Genomic DNA, 14,555 nt, shown 5'->3' with positions numbered 1-14,555 from the left:
TTCAAGTTTGCCTTGGTTGTATAGAAACAACCAAACAACAGGGAATGTATTAAACAACCTTAAAGAAGGTTGTTGATTCACTTGATTGTAAAAAAAAAAGAATGAAATTAAAATGGGTTATGTGATTTCCATTTGAATAAATTTTTTGATTTAAGAATGTAAAATTGTGTTTATTTAAATAGGGGAAAAACATCTGAATTAAAATAGATAATGTAGGGAAAAAATTTAATTTCTTTTATTATGTCGGTCTTCGGGCTTTTTATCAGGGCCGGGCTCGGGCTCGGGCCTATTATTTTTCCGTTAATGAACACTAAAAGCCTGGCCCGACCCGGCCCATGAATAGGTCTACTTGTGACAATGGCATGCGAGAATAGGAGAGGTCGACGGCTGGTGAAATACTGACTTGGAACAGGAAATAACCGTTCTGCAAAAAAAAAAAAAAGTCGTTATTGGAAGAAAACAACAAGATTTATACGGTCGTTGGCAGTCTTACCGGCGATAACGGCAGTAGCATGCGATAATAGGATAGATCTGTGTGCAAACAATATTGGCACAAATTTTCCTCATGGGCAAATGAGCGGTTAGGGTTTCTGGACTGGAGTTGGTTTTATTGTGATTTTTGATGGTTTGCAAAAATCACATCAGCTTCCACATCAACTTCCACATTGATGCCACATAGGATCTGCGTTTCAAGAAATGCCAGGCCATTGGAGGAAGTAAGAATTTGTTGCTTCCCGTATCGGCTCTACACACAAAATTCGAGGCAATTATATTTTTTTGAACCAAATAGTGGTTCAACCCTTAATAAACACCCATGCCAAACTGGTATAGACATGCCAATGCTTTTTAAAAAAATGCCCACAGAACCAAACATACCTTGAATGTCAACCATTGAAAGTTCACCAACAAGTTTATGAACATAAGAGAAACATCAACTACTAAAAACAATTAATTATTTATGGCTAATCATAATGGAATACTGAAGACTAACCCACATCATTTATCTATTGATTGCATAGAATATTTAGAAATTAACATTAGAGTTTGCTACATAAAAAAACAAAGGTCTTGATGTGAGCTTGTTTGAGTAAAATAGGGGTTTTGATACGAGTTTCTTAAATAAAATAGGAATCTCTTTGTTATACAATGCATGCCCTCAACTTCAATCAGATTGATTGAATTCTAACTTTTGTTTATTAAATGAAATCAGATCATTATTATGTCAACCATTGAAAGTTCACCAACAAGTTTATGAACATAAGAGAAACATCAACTACTAAAAACAATTAATTATTTATGGCTAATCATAATGGAATACTGAAGACTAACCCACATCATTTATCTATTGATTGCATAGAATATTTAGAAATTAACACTAGAGTTTGCTACATAAAAAAACAAAGGTCTTGATGTGAGCTTGTTTGAGTAAAATAGGGGTTTTGATACGAGTTTCTTAAATAAAATAGGAATCTCTTTGTTATACAATGCATGCCCTCAACTTCAATCAGATTGATTGAATTCTAACTTTTGTTTATTAAATGAAATCAGATCATTATTATTTCATGTGTATTTAGACATATTTCTATGTATTAGCTCTTAAACTAAACATTTATGAGAGTTATGTTAGTTTAAAATATTCTTAGTTGTTTAATAAACTTGGGGAGTTTATCATGCCAAGATTGGTACCGATGCATTGTCAAATTGGTATAGCAATTTGTCTCAAGAATTAGTTGTCAACAATTGATTTCAATGTGTTTTGAAATTTATTTGCCAAATATATTTATATTTATATTTATAAGTAGTTTATTTTATGTAAAATTTTGAAAAAGGTTTTAGTTTCGGGATTCATCTGACTATAGAGTGTGGCATTGCATTTTTTAGCCAAATAAGAAGTCCTTACCTATGAACTGTGTAAAAATATTATGGACTGAGAGGTTAGGAGAAAAATACCCTTTTGCCAAAAGCCTAATGGGCTTATTTTTCATATTAATTTATTAGCTTTGAGCTAATAGGGTGGCTGAAACCAAAGTCTAGTTGTGTTTAAGTGTTAGGCCTATTCTAAGCCCAATTCGATTGGATTCAAAGCTTACTAGTACATCTAATGAATTCAGCCCCTAAACAGATGTAGACACTATGTCTATGATTAAAACACTTAACACAAGGGGCTTTGGGTAAATAGGGATGGATAAGTAGGTAGGCAACTTGTTGTCCACCAAAGAATGACGAAGAAATTAGAAAGAAAGAGAAGAGAGGGTAAATGACAAAGAGACAAATCATCTAGAAGAGGAACAAGAGAGAGGGGGTAAGAGAATATTTACTAACAATGTTCCAGATAGATTGGTAAAATTAAACACACCAAAAGAAACTCCACGATAGTCTAAAAATTTTAGAATAGCTATTGGGCACGAAAATAGCTATAACATATGGCTCCAAATGGATCAAGAGAACTTGTAGTGAATTAATGGTTCACGGTCATTATACCTTTTGACCATTGGACATACTAGCAAACATTGAGCTCCCTGTGTCCACCGAAGTTAGTCCAACTATGACAATTGAGTCTTCTCTCTCTCCACCATTTGTATTTACTCCTATAGCTATCAAGGCAACAAGCTCCCTCTTAGAATTATTCATCACATTTCTTCTATTCTCTCCAGATTGCACTAAATATATACTTCTTGGATTGAAGGGAGTAGAGGTGTAGGCCCATGGGCTATGCCGCCCTCCCTGGTGAAATTTTTGAGGGTCAGCCCGGCATGGCCCACAGTCCAGGCTTATGCCGTGCTACAGGCCAGGGTCGGGCTAGGCTATAAGCCGTGTAGGGCTGGGCCACAGGGCAGGCCTTGGGCATGGGCCGAACCAGGTTAGACTGTGTTTTTTTGCCTTTTTTGTTTTTTTTTTGAATTTTTTGATTCATTTTCTAAGTAAAAGTGTAAAACTAAAATATTTAACTTTCCTTTGAACATTGGGAATTGAGAACTATTTAAAAAATTATGAAATGAGAAATCTATGTTATCTAACACATAAGTAAAAAAAAAAACTTAACCAAATTGAAATAATAATGATGGAATAACAAATTGGAAGAAAAATATGAATTTTATTTTATTTAAATTTGAACGATACAAATTACAAATACAATGATTGCATCATTGGATACTTGGATGAATGAAATATGAAAATGGAATGAATTAATAAAATATAAAAAATACAATACAGTTACAAATTGAAAATACAAAATTATATTGTTAAAAAAATAAAAAAATCAAATAAATTAAATAAAATTTACAATAATTTGAAAAAAAAATTCTATACAAGTAGTCAACTTCATGAATCATGACTTTCATCATCTGCTTTAGGTGAAATCATATTTGTCAAGGTGTTGCCTAGGCGACTAGGCACCCTTGGCTGGGCGACTAGGCGCCCTTGGCTGGGCGCTTCACCCAAAATATAATCTTTTCTTGCTTGCCATATAGGCAGCTTCATTAATTAGCTTGACGACCAATGAAAGCAAAATGAACTTGCAAGTTATTACACCTACGTAGAATGTTCTGAAGCTCAAACCATGTTTTAGGCTTGCAATCAAGCTTTGAAGATGGGCATGAGACAAAGAGACTAATTGCAACTTTCCACCATTACCAAGGAGATGTTAAGGATTTTCATCAACTTTGTACCTTTCTTGATTGCCACTGCTTCATGCATAAAAGAAACTTTCTTGATTGCCACCACTCCAGTCCCTCAAAACCAAATCAAAGAACCACAACCCTCTTTCAAAAATCCCACATCTAAATCAAGTTTGAACATCCCCAGCCTTGGATTCCAAAAAATTCTTTTCATCAACTCTTGCCACTCGACCAAGAATTGTTCGAAGCTGATGGATCTTTTCTTTTCGTCTCTACCCAATACCTATTAGTACTAAAAATAATTGAACATAGCTTAGGACAATCATTATTAAATACAACATTGTTTCGAGACTTTCAGATGAACCAAAGCATGCAAGCTGAAAAGTCTAGCAGATTGATCTTTAGATTCATTCTTTTCAAGCCCAAAGAAATCCTTTAACACAATGAACCCATTAGCTCCACCACACAGGGAAGGAAGAGCAAATGTTAATTATGATTGTGTTGAGATTTGGAAGTGAGTGTTGTAACAAGTGAATCAAATTTATGTCACAACTTCTAATTCGCACAATAAGGGAGAGTGGATTTCATTAGTCTAGTCTGTTGCATCTTTCAGCTATTTAGGCGGTTCTATCCTAACATGAATATTTTTTTTCCTTTTATTTGAAAATGCCATATAAACATCAAAACAATAAGGTGTTCTTTAACATGTGCTTTTTCAAAACAAAAAAAACAAACAGAACATATTTATAGTTTGATTCAGAAAAGTAACCTTATTTTCAAAACCAACAACTAGATGATTTGTAAAACAAAGACATCTGTGTATGACATACACCCCAATATCTCATATAGACTCTCATACAAGTACTTCTTTAAATCCCCTTTACATAGTCACATTTCATGGATTTGGGTACAATGTATAAATAAAAAATAAAAATAAAAAATATTAATTAATATCAATTTGTTTGGAAACTCTATCTGAATATTATAAGCTTCATGTTACATAATATCAAACCACTAGAGAGAAACATGTTTTTAAAACCAGCACAGCTAGGGAAATGTGGTTGAGATGTAGTTGCAATCTATTGATTAATTTGAAACTTTAATGCAGTTTCGAGTTCGAAAGAGTACAATTTAGGAATTTTGAGATGCTCTGGCTATTGACGGGAAGGGGAAGGGGAATAAAATAAAATCATGTCGTTTCTGGGTGCATAGTGACTGTATGTGACTTGAGTTTCTTAGTATTTTTGTACATTTATTCTATGAAGTGTGATGAAAACACTGAGTAAATGGAAAGGGAATTGAATGGGGGGGGGGGGGGGGGGGAATTTCAGTTACCTTTCTGTGTGCAATCTGCATAGAATAGACTTTGCTCCATCATAATTTACTGGATCTTTCTGCCATTGATTTTAATATTGGGGATGTGGGATATCTTGTTCCACTCTTCTCCTACCTCCTTTTGGCAACGTTTCTCCAAATTGGGACAGCTGTCGATGCTCAATTTTTGTAGTGTGGTGAGATGTTGTAGATCCTCAGGTAGAGATGTGATGTATCCCCAAAGTTCAATTTCTAACGTTTGGAGCATTGTGAGATTATTTAAACCTTTGGGGAGTGACCTAACATATGAGACATAACCACCATTAAGAGTCAATGACTTGATGTTGTTAATTGGTGGTAATGATTCTAAAATGCGAATGTCCCCTGTTTTCTCCTCTATCCTCAACTCTTCAAGGTCTTGTGGAAGGGATAATGAAGAGGATGCCAATTTAGGACAATTCTTTATAACTAATTGCCTTAGTGGTGGAACAGTCGAGTTGTGAACCAATGCATTCATGGAGGAGCAATAATGGAGATGCAAAGTATGAAGACATGGCATAAAGGTAATATTAGTCTCTCCGCTTTCCTCTTGTATTCCCAAATTCCATTCTTCTAGGCTTGGCATGTCATAGATTGAGATCTTTTCCAACTTGGGGAACAATACCTTCTTCTCTCCATCATCGCTTGCAGTGCAAGTGACAGCTCCACCAGTATTATTGAGTCCAAAAAATTCAAAATTCATGTATATAACCTCTTTCCAACCACTTATTTCAATCTCTTTAAAGGATGGTAGTTTCCCCAAAGAAGATGGCAATTGCTTACAGTTTTGAAAATTATTTAGGCACAAAATGACTAGATTAGACAACAATACCTGGTTCATCCAGTTTGGTAACTTAGTTCCAATGTATTCACATATTCTCAATGTTTCCAAGTATGATGGTGGTTCGAGAGCTTCGAGTACACCCTCCATACTCTCCTTCACCATGTCGTCTTCCTCGTAATAACCTCCACCAAACCATAACTCTAGATGACGGAGATGTTGCTTCTTCTTCAAATTGGCCATGCTAGCCTCATTCTTGTTTGCTACTTTTCCCAAGTCTTCTATATGCAGCGACCCTTGGAGGTTGTTGAGATCTTTCAATTCCTCAATTTCACATCCCATTCCTACTCCACTGAAACCATTATTGCCGACAATAAACTTGCATAATGTATGCAGGGAGCTTAATCTCCCAATTCCTTGTGGTAAATATTTTAGTTGAGGAGTTTTTTTAATTCCAAGATGTCTCAGTTGAGTCAATTGTCTGATCCCTTGGGGTAGCTTTTGTAGTTTTACACATTGATAGAGGTCCAAAGTCTGCAAATTGTATAAATCACATATAGTTTCTGGCAGTTCCTTTAGTTCACTTTGATCAGACAAATCTAGGTATCTTAGATGCATCAAATTTCCCACTTCCATTGGTAATTCTTTAATGTCCTCTGTTCCCAGATGCAATGCCCTTAGACAAGTCAAACAATGGAATAAGTCAGACATGGATATTTCCACCTTTGAAGAGGATAATAACAGTGTTCTTAGTTTCTTTGCTTCATATATGACTGAAGGAACAGGCTTTGTAGACCGATGATCCAATGCCAATTGTAATCTCAAGTGACGGGCTTTGTGAAAGTTGAAGTTTTGACCATCGCCATGGTTGATCTCCATTGTTACTGCATAACTTTCATCTTTTGTGAGAAATTGTGCAAACTCATGCACAACATCATGCATCTTGCACCATATTATGTTATTGCCATCATCATCTCTTTTGAAATCTTGAAAAAATGCACGCATGGCCAATTCTTCAAAATACTCATCACCTATCAACTCTGGTGCTTTTCCCGTAGTACTAGTATTACTAAGGAAGCCTTGTGCCATCCACAACTTGATGAGTGTATCCTTCTTGATCTTATAATCTTCTGGAAAGATAGCACAGAATGAAAAGCATCGTTTCAAGTGGGGAGGCAAGTCGTAATAGCTTAGTAACACAGCACCATTAAGAATATCTTGTTTAACTTCTGGTAAATCCCACATACAGCTTTCTAATACACGTTCCCACTCTTGTTCAAGTGGCTTTTTGTTGCGGAGTAGACCACCTATGGTCTTTGCAGAAAGGGGTAAACCTTGGCACTTCTTTGCAATTTTTTTGCCTACCTCTTCCAGTTTTGCACAATCTTCTTCTGTTCTCCCATCTAAAGCTATATGACTCAACAACCTCCAGCAGTTTTCATCAGAGAGCATACCAAGAGGATGACTGTATGTCGTGCCCCTCATCTTTGCAACACTCTCCTTTCGTGTAGTGACCACAATTCTACTTCCTTGTGAACCATGATTGAAGGAAAGCTTCAAATCATTCCAGTCTGTTTCTTTGTCAGTCCACACATCATCCAGAACAAGCAAATAAAGCTTCCCCTTTAAGGAGTTTGTCAACTGTTGATGCAATTCTTGCCATTCAATACCATCTCTAAAACTGGCATTTCCGTCTACAGCTTTAACTATTGCTTTGGCAATTTTGTCCTGGTCGAAAGGCTGAGACACACATACCCAAATCCTCATTTGGAAATGAGTTATGACCTTATCGTCATTGTAGATTATCTGTGCAAGGGTTGTCTTGCCAGAGCCCCCCATACCAAAAATAGAGATGATGGGGATTGTATGATGAGGGCCTATTTCCAGTTGTTGATTGCTCTCTCTTACTAACTTACTAATTATTTCTTTCTTCTCCACATCTCGACCAACAATTTCTGATGCATCTACTTGAGAGCTTGTTCTAGATCGTTTTGGGTTCTCGTCTATTCTCCTCCTAGTTGCAGTAGTTTCTGTAAGCTGGTATCTCTCTTTGTCAATAGCAATTTTGTCAAGCCTTTCCCTTATCTTCTTCATTCTATAACCCATGTTATAGCGCAAAGGTACTGGGTTGAAACAAAAGCAAGGAGGGGTCAAGTAGGTCTGACATACCTTCTTCATCTGGCTAAAGGAAACGCTGCCACCACCGTTCCTCACCTGTGATACAAGGGCTTTAGTGATCCATTCGTCCAACAGGTCGTCTGTGTCATAAGCCAGGTCCTTGAGATCCTGTAACCAAGCCTTCACCGATTTGTTGGTCACTTGCATCTCCTCGGCGTCCTCCAGAACAGCCTGGATTTTGGTGAACGTACTGGACAGCTGCTGAGCGTCTTCTCTGACGTTCCAAAGCAGTGTAAACTCTCGTTGGAACTGATCCAAGGTCATTGATCCCAATTGCTTCAAAACAATAGAGACCAGCAATTCTGCCATACTTGTTTACTTTACTTAGCAGATCGATGGCACAAGTAAGGCAACACCGTGTTCCAATGCACAAGAAGTGGGATCTACGATTTTCTATTTGATGTGTGTTTAACCACCCTGTTCCGTGTGAGGACCACCTAAATTAATCCTTGAATTTTTTTTTTCCCTTTCACACACACCCCATTAATAAAACCCCTTTTTTGGCCAAATCAGTGGGTGTGGGAATTGATTTTATGTGAATGCTGAAACGAAACAGTGAACAGTATACCAACGAGAGCCATCCCTCAATTGATGATCCTTGAAATTGGACTATCCAAATCGATACACGCGTTTCTGTGTATCTTTTACTTGCATTAGAAGATATGGATGTTTTTATAAGGAGTGATTACATTCGATTTTCTAATAGAAAAGAAACTGAATTTTTGAATTGATTGTGGGTGAATTTTAAAAGCCGGCTCCATGTTTAAGTTTTGATTGAGGGTGAATTCTAAGAAATAAGGAGTCGGAAAGTATTGTGTTCTACAATATAGATTCTTTTAGATAAGTATATATTATAGATTAGGGTCATAATTTCTGTCTCTCTCTCTCTATAGTTCTATCTTACAAGGCAATGACAAACCCCTGCCCTGTTCTCTCAGTTCCCACTCACTACCTCAAACATCCAAGGCAAGGAAGTCCCACAGAAGGGAGACAAAATTAACGCGGACACTGATTCCTTTAATTAGGGCTGTAACAACTCTCATAAAGTTCAATACTTGATTTCACATTATATCCTCTTATCACAGATTTGACGTTAGAACAGAGGTGAATTGGTGGAGGAAACCCAAGTATTCAAGAAACAGAGTCCAAGTATCAAGTAGGATCTGCGATTTTAGTTTAGGTCAGAATTCTGAATTCTATTGCAGATATATAACAATTTAAAATTTTAAACACGTTCACATGTAACACTAATATCCGCCCATCCATTATTAGCATCAAACACCTGCCACAACTGTATGGTGTAATTAAGATTTATAGGATAGGCTGAACACACCCTGTTCCGCATGGGGACAACCTGTTTTCTTCTCTTTGAGGCATAAAGTATAGTAGGAGTCATAATTTCTATCAGAAAAAAAAAAAAACGAAAAAATACGGATAGGCCTAATGCAGATTTTTGATTTTTACTGCAAAATTATAAACATTTAAAGATCCAAAAACCATACTCTGTGCATCCATACCTGCCCATGAATAAACATCAATTCTGAGCTGATACCTACCCCAAATATGTTTTGAGCTTACAAATTCTGCCCCTGGGGTTATCTGTCATTCTCCAAAAAAAATTCCCTCTCATTCTCACTCGCTTCCTCGAACATTCATGGCAAAGAAACGAAACTACAAGGAAAGTCCCGCAGAAGAAACACAAAATTAACGCGGACTCTGATTCCTTTAATTGCGCTGTCAATAACTCTTATAAAGCTCGGTTCTCGAACAACTCCCGTAAAGTTCGACCCTGATTCCACATTCTACCCTCTTCGTCATAGATTTGACGTTACAACTTGTATCCAATTAATAATTGGATGTATTTAGCCCCCATCGGTTTCAATTAAAACTCCATCTTTTGTGAGAATGACCCTTTTACTTTCACATTTCTATAACGATCCATTTCCATTAAATTGAATGGTAGAAGAAATTAATTTACAAAAATATCCACGGGATAAATTTCTATAAAATGAAAATTACAAAAAAAATTATCATAAATGATGTAGATACTTATAGCTTGGGCCAATGTGGGCCAATGGCACGCACGCGCATGGCGGAAGGCGGTGTATAGAGTAGATCCAATGAGAGCGCGCGTAGAGCAGAGGCCGATGTGCGACATAGGGCCAATAGCACAAATGCACGCAGTGGCCTCGAATGGCTGTGCCCTCAGAGCCGAACCACATCCTGGCCATCCACGTCCACCTACCTCCAGGCGGTTTCAAGTATAAATAGGGGTGACACCCCAAGGTGAGCATCTAGACTCTTTACTACTAAGGACTTCCTTGCTTCCCTTGTGGCCTCGTCTGAGCATCCCAACCTCAGGCCTCGTCCACCTCTCATCACACCCATACTAACTTGACCATCGGAATCCCCGCCTTGGGCCAACACTTGGGACCTCTGACATTCTCTCTCTTTCTCTCTCCACAGGTTTGACCTACTAGCCCTCGGCCATAGCGGACCTCGGATTGGGCTCGGGAACTTCCTCGCCCTGGACCACCTCAGGAGACATTGTCCTCAAAAAAGTTATGGTGACTGAGCCTGGCATTGGCAAACTCGGCCCCAATTGGGAAGGTCTCTACAGAATCAAGCAAGTCGTTAGCCCCGACACATTTCGACTTGAATATTTGAATGGAAGACCAGTCCCTCAGACATGGAACTCAGAGAATCTTCGAGTGTATTATCAATGAATGTACTCCTTGGTGACCAAGTAGTGAATAAAGTGCAAAGTTCCTCCCCCCCAACTCCAACTTTTAGTGTATAAGTTCTTACTTCGCTAACTGCCAAGACCCCTCGGCCACACAACCAGCCGACGCATACAACCTCCTCCATGGTTACATGTTCGAACTGGATGGCGACCTAAGCACACGGTTCCTTGTGGACCATATGCCTACTAAGCCTTTGTGCTAAGGCAAAAAATAATGGGGACCTCGACTATAAGCATCAACCAAAGACTTTGGCCTACCACGAACAAACACACTAAAAATAACCTAAGTATTTCACTAAGCAAGAAGCACACTATGACCTTGGCTAGGTGTGTTCTCGCGGCTTCAGCCAACTGAAGGCTCATGCCCCAAACATCCCTAAGGAGAGCCAAGCCAGGCCAATGTCCCAACCCTCGATGGTGTCAAGCAGCCTTGGCTTAGCTTCCTTAATAGGGGTAAAGAATAGGTTGAAAGGAGTTAAGGCTTTTGCTTTCATCCCTCTCCACTAAGAGAAGGGGCTCCAACACCTTGGCGGCTTAGTTCAGCCTTGTCTAACCAATTTGTGATGGGGGTGGAGAACAAGCCAATAGAGCTAAGGCCTTCGCCACCCTTTCCTTCTCACCAAGGAAAAGGGGCCTCAAAACCCTCGGCGGCATAGCTCGAACTCGGTTGAACTCCCTTAACTTAGCTTCCTAAGCGAACGACTAAGTAACAAGCCACTTCGGATAACTTCTTTGCTACTTGTGACCTCTTAGAGTACAACGATAGGCACAAATGATACAAATACTATCACCTCCTATAGGGCTTGAATATATTTGTAGACATGTCGTGTTTAATGAAACAACCTTCTCCAAATTGTGTCTTCATTCAAGGTCCGTTGCTCACTTCTCACTCAAGTCATGGCCATACCACAGGCATTTCAACTGAAGTTGCTCCTATTCCAACACCTTGGCAACATTCTCATGAGTCATACAACACCACCGATCATGTTTTGGCTAGTGCAAGCAATAACATCGACAATGATGGGCTTATTGGGTTCAACGACGCCTCTATTGAACCATCTACATTGTTCGAATCTATTAGCATGCCTGCTGAATCTCATACACCACCTTGAAAGCCCAACATGAACATTATAGGAACAAAATGGTTCTATAAAATAAAGAGAAAACCTGATGGGCCAGTGTAATGGTACAAAGCCCGTTTGGCCTTAGGCAAGCACCACGAGCCTAGTATGCTCAACTCACTTCCCACTTGCTTACCACTGGTTTCCAAAGCTCAAAATCAAACTCCTCATAGACAACATACTTATAACTGGAAATATACCCCAAGCTGTTGACAAAGTTGTCTCCACTCTTGCCGCCACTTTCTCACTGAAAGATTTGGGACCAGCCTGTTTCTTCTTGGGCATGGAATCCATCCAACAGAAATTTGGATTGCTCATCTCCCAAAGAAATTATGTTTTAAATATTCTACAAAGAGCTCACATGCTTCATGCTAAGCCACTTTCCTCTCCAATGGCAGTGAACAATAAGCTTTCTAAAGTGGATGGGACGTCTTTGAAGACCGTACCAAATATCATAGTATTGTAGGGGTTCTATAATACGTGACCATCACTCTTAGGCTTGATATAGCTTTTTCAATCACAGAACATTCGCTATAAGTAAATTTTGTGCTACTTGAAAGGCACTATAGATGACTTAATAATAATAATAATATCTTTTGTTTTTCTAGGGTTTTTTTATTTTGGTATTTGAAATAGATGACTTGAGAAAGATTTCTTCATTTCATCAAAAACTGATTAATTTATACAAACTCTCAAAGGGGCAAAAGGAAGGAGGAGACATCAATCCAAATGAGATGTTGGAAACATGTTGAAGCAGCTATGGTAACTAGTTTTCTGGTAGCTCTTACTAATAGATCTGCTAGAGCCTATAAATACTAGAAGGAAGAAAAAATGTGCTAGAGGGAAAAAGTAGGGGTTGCATTGGATAAGCAAGTTAGTGGTTTGGTAGTAGGTGCAAAATTGTTTTGTGAGAATAGATGTGGTGGGCATGGATCAAATATTTTAATGCCTTGATTTGGTAGTGTGTTTCTTGTTATGGTTTTGAACTCTTGAGATCAATTAGTATTTTGTGGGTTGAATATATATAGCATTTATATGCAGCAGCTTTAACCGAATAAAATTGAAATATTGAATGCTCAAAATACTCATGGTTGGAAATTCCTTTGAACAGCTCACGGCTGAGAGCCATGAGTGCAATGTTACAACAGCCCACCCACTTTCCAAACCACCTACATCACCAGTTCACCACTATAGGTATTGTGCTGAATAGATGCCTAAACCAAAAACTGTTGTCCGTGTTCAATATAGAGCATTAGAAGAGTCTTCTTTAATGATGAATTTTTCAAATTTACAGAAACCAATTGACCTTTTTGTGAAAATTGATTCACTCAAGTTTTATTGGTTTGGGTCGATTTTTTATTTTGGTCAGCCGGTTCAAAAGACTTAAATTTAAACAATAAATTTAATTTTAAAAATTACAATACAATTATTAACAAATACATTAAAAAATTAGATTTATGATATAAAACATTTTAGACTAAGAAAAATGAGAAATTTCTCATTTTTTCATATTAAAAATTATATTTAAAATATGAAATATTAATATAATCCATGGTTAAGTCGTTCGATTTTGGTCGGTTTACAAATAGCCAAAGTGAAACTGATCCAACTTGGTCGAAATTGGAAATTTTTGAACCAAATCCAACCTAAAATACTAGAAAACCAACCAACTCAAGTCGAGTTGATCGGGTTGGCCGGTTTCATCAGGTTGATGAATAAACATAACTGAAATTAATTATTGTTATTTTTGTATTATAAAAATTAATTAAAAGTAGTATATAAAATATGAATAATTATTAATTATTTAAAAAGTTGAAAATATAAAACAATTGTATACTCTTATGTGTTTCTAGTAAGGTCATTTACTAGAATGCACCTTATAGTTTTCATTTTACTAAAACATCTCATATATTTTACAACTTATTTACTAAATCAACGTTTCATAAATGAGTGTTTGTTTTGCCATTAGGCACATGATTTTTTATTCCAAAAATACCCTTAACACTTTTTTGTACATAAAATAAAATTGACCAAATATAGTCAATAGAGTAGTTGTTTGTGTCTTATGGGCAAAAATGGTATTTTTATTTTTATTTTCTTTTGATTAAATTTATTTAAATGAGAATTAGGGTCAACACTGTCATCTAATGAAAGTCTAATTAAATCCATTGCAAATTATAAGTGGTGTTTTAGTAAAATGCTAATTATAGGGTAGATTTTAGTAAATCCATGAAACTATAAGAGGTATTTTAATAAATGACCATTTCTATTATTTAGCTTTTGCTTAATAAATCTCGTGCATCACACGGATCCCCACTAGTGAATCATGATGTTGTTTATAACCGCTTCCTCCTCATCTTCAACTTTTACACATGCTTTTTCTCTTACTGAAGCTCCATCCACTACATCACCACCTGACTCTCTTGAACCACCCATTTTTCCTACAAACACAGTATCATCCTCTCCCCTCTCTCCGAACACACTCGCTTGAGTCCATCATGCGTGCTACCCAACCTCTTTCCACACGAACCTATTATATGGTTACCCGATCCCAAGTTCAGACATGCCCCGCCTCCTTTGCCACTCATTACCCCTTTCCTCATGCCTTAGTTTCCCACTTTGCTTCTCTTCCCACATAACCATCTTGCTTTTCCCAAGTTGTTAAGTACCCTGAATGGCACGAGGCCATGAGTCTTGAATTTAATGCTCTAATGAAAAATGGAACTTGGGATCTCATTCCAATAATGGCCCATATGAACATT

The 14,555-nt window shown here is 37.4% G+C and overlaps 1 protein-coding gene across 3 annotated transcripts; it reads right to left on the bottom strand.

Annotated features, from left to right (window-relative positions):
- Positions 1–224: 224 nt before the first annotated feature.
- LOC104589547 (putative disease resistance protein RGA1) lies at positions 225–9,703 on the bottom strand. Of its 3 annotated transcripts, XR_016085193.1 has the most exons (3): positions 4,953–9,703; positions 494–745; positions 225–424 (listed from the first exon to the last, which is right to left on the bottom strand). XR_016085193.1 is itself a non-coding variant. In XM_088902541.1 (2 exons), the coding sequence occupies exon 1, from the start codon at positions 8,236–8,238 to the stop codon at positions 4,999–5,001; it is 3,240 nt and encodes a 1,079-aa protein (XP_088758667.1). In that variant the 5' UTR covers positions 8,239–9,703; the 3' UTR covers positions 3,160–3,909; positions 4,953–4,998. The 3 variants fall into 3 exon arrangements, 2 of the variants coding, with proteins under 2 accessions (XP_088758667.1, XP_010246198.1); XM_088902541.1 differs by lacking the exons at positions 225–424; positions 494–745 and adding an exon at positions 3,160–3,909; XM_010247896.3 differs by lacking the exons at positions 225–424; positions 494–745 and adding an exon at positions 3,160–3,900.
- Between the last annotated feature and the right edge of the window lie 4,852 nt (positions 9,704–14,555).

Source organism: Nelumbo nucifera, chromosome 4, assembly GCF_055504915.1.
Source record: "Nelumbo nucifera cultivar China Antique chromosome 4, China Antique-T2T, whole genome shotgun sequence".
Classification (NCBI taxonomy): Eukaryota; Viridiplantae; Streptophyta; class Magnoliopsida; order Proteales; family Nelumbonaceae; genus Nelumbo; species Nelumbo nucifera.
Note: the sequence above shows the minus strand (reverse complement) of the source record. Positions and strands in the feature narration are given on the sequence as shown.

Bases quoted from the DNA above. Each gene is read 5' to 3' on its own strand.
- LOC104589547 (XM_088902541.1), bottom strand. From the start codon at position 8,238: ATGGCAGAATTGCTGGTCTCTATTGTTTTGAAGCAATTGGGATCAATG.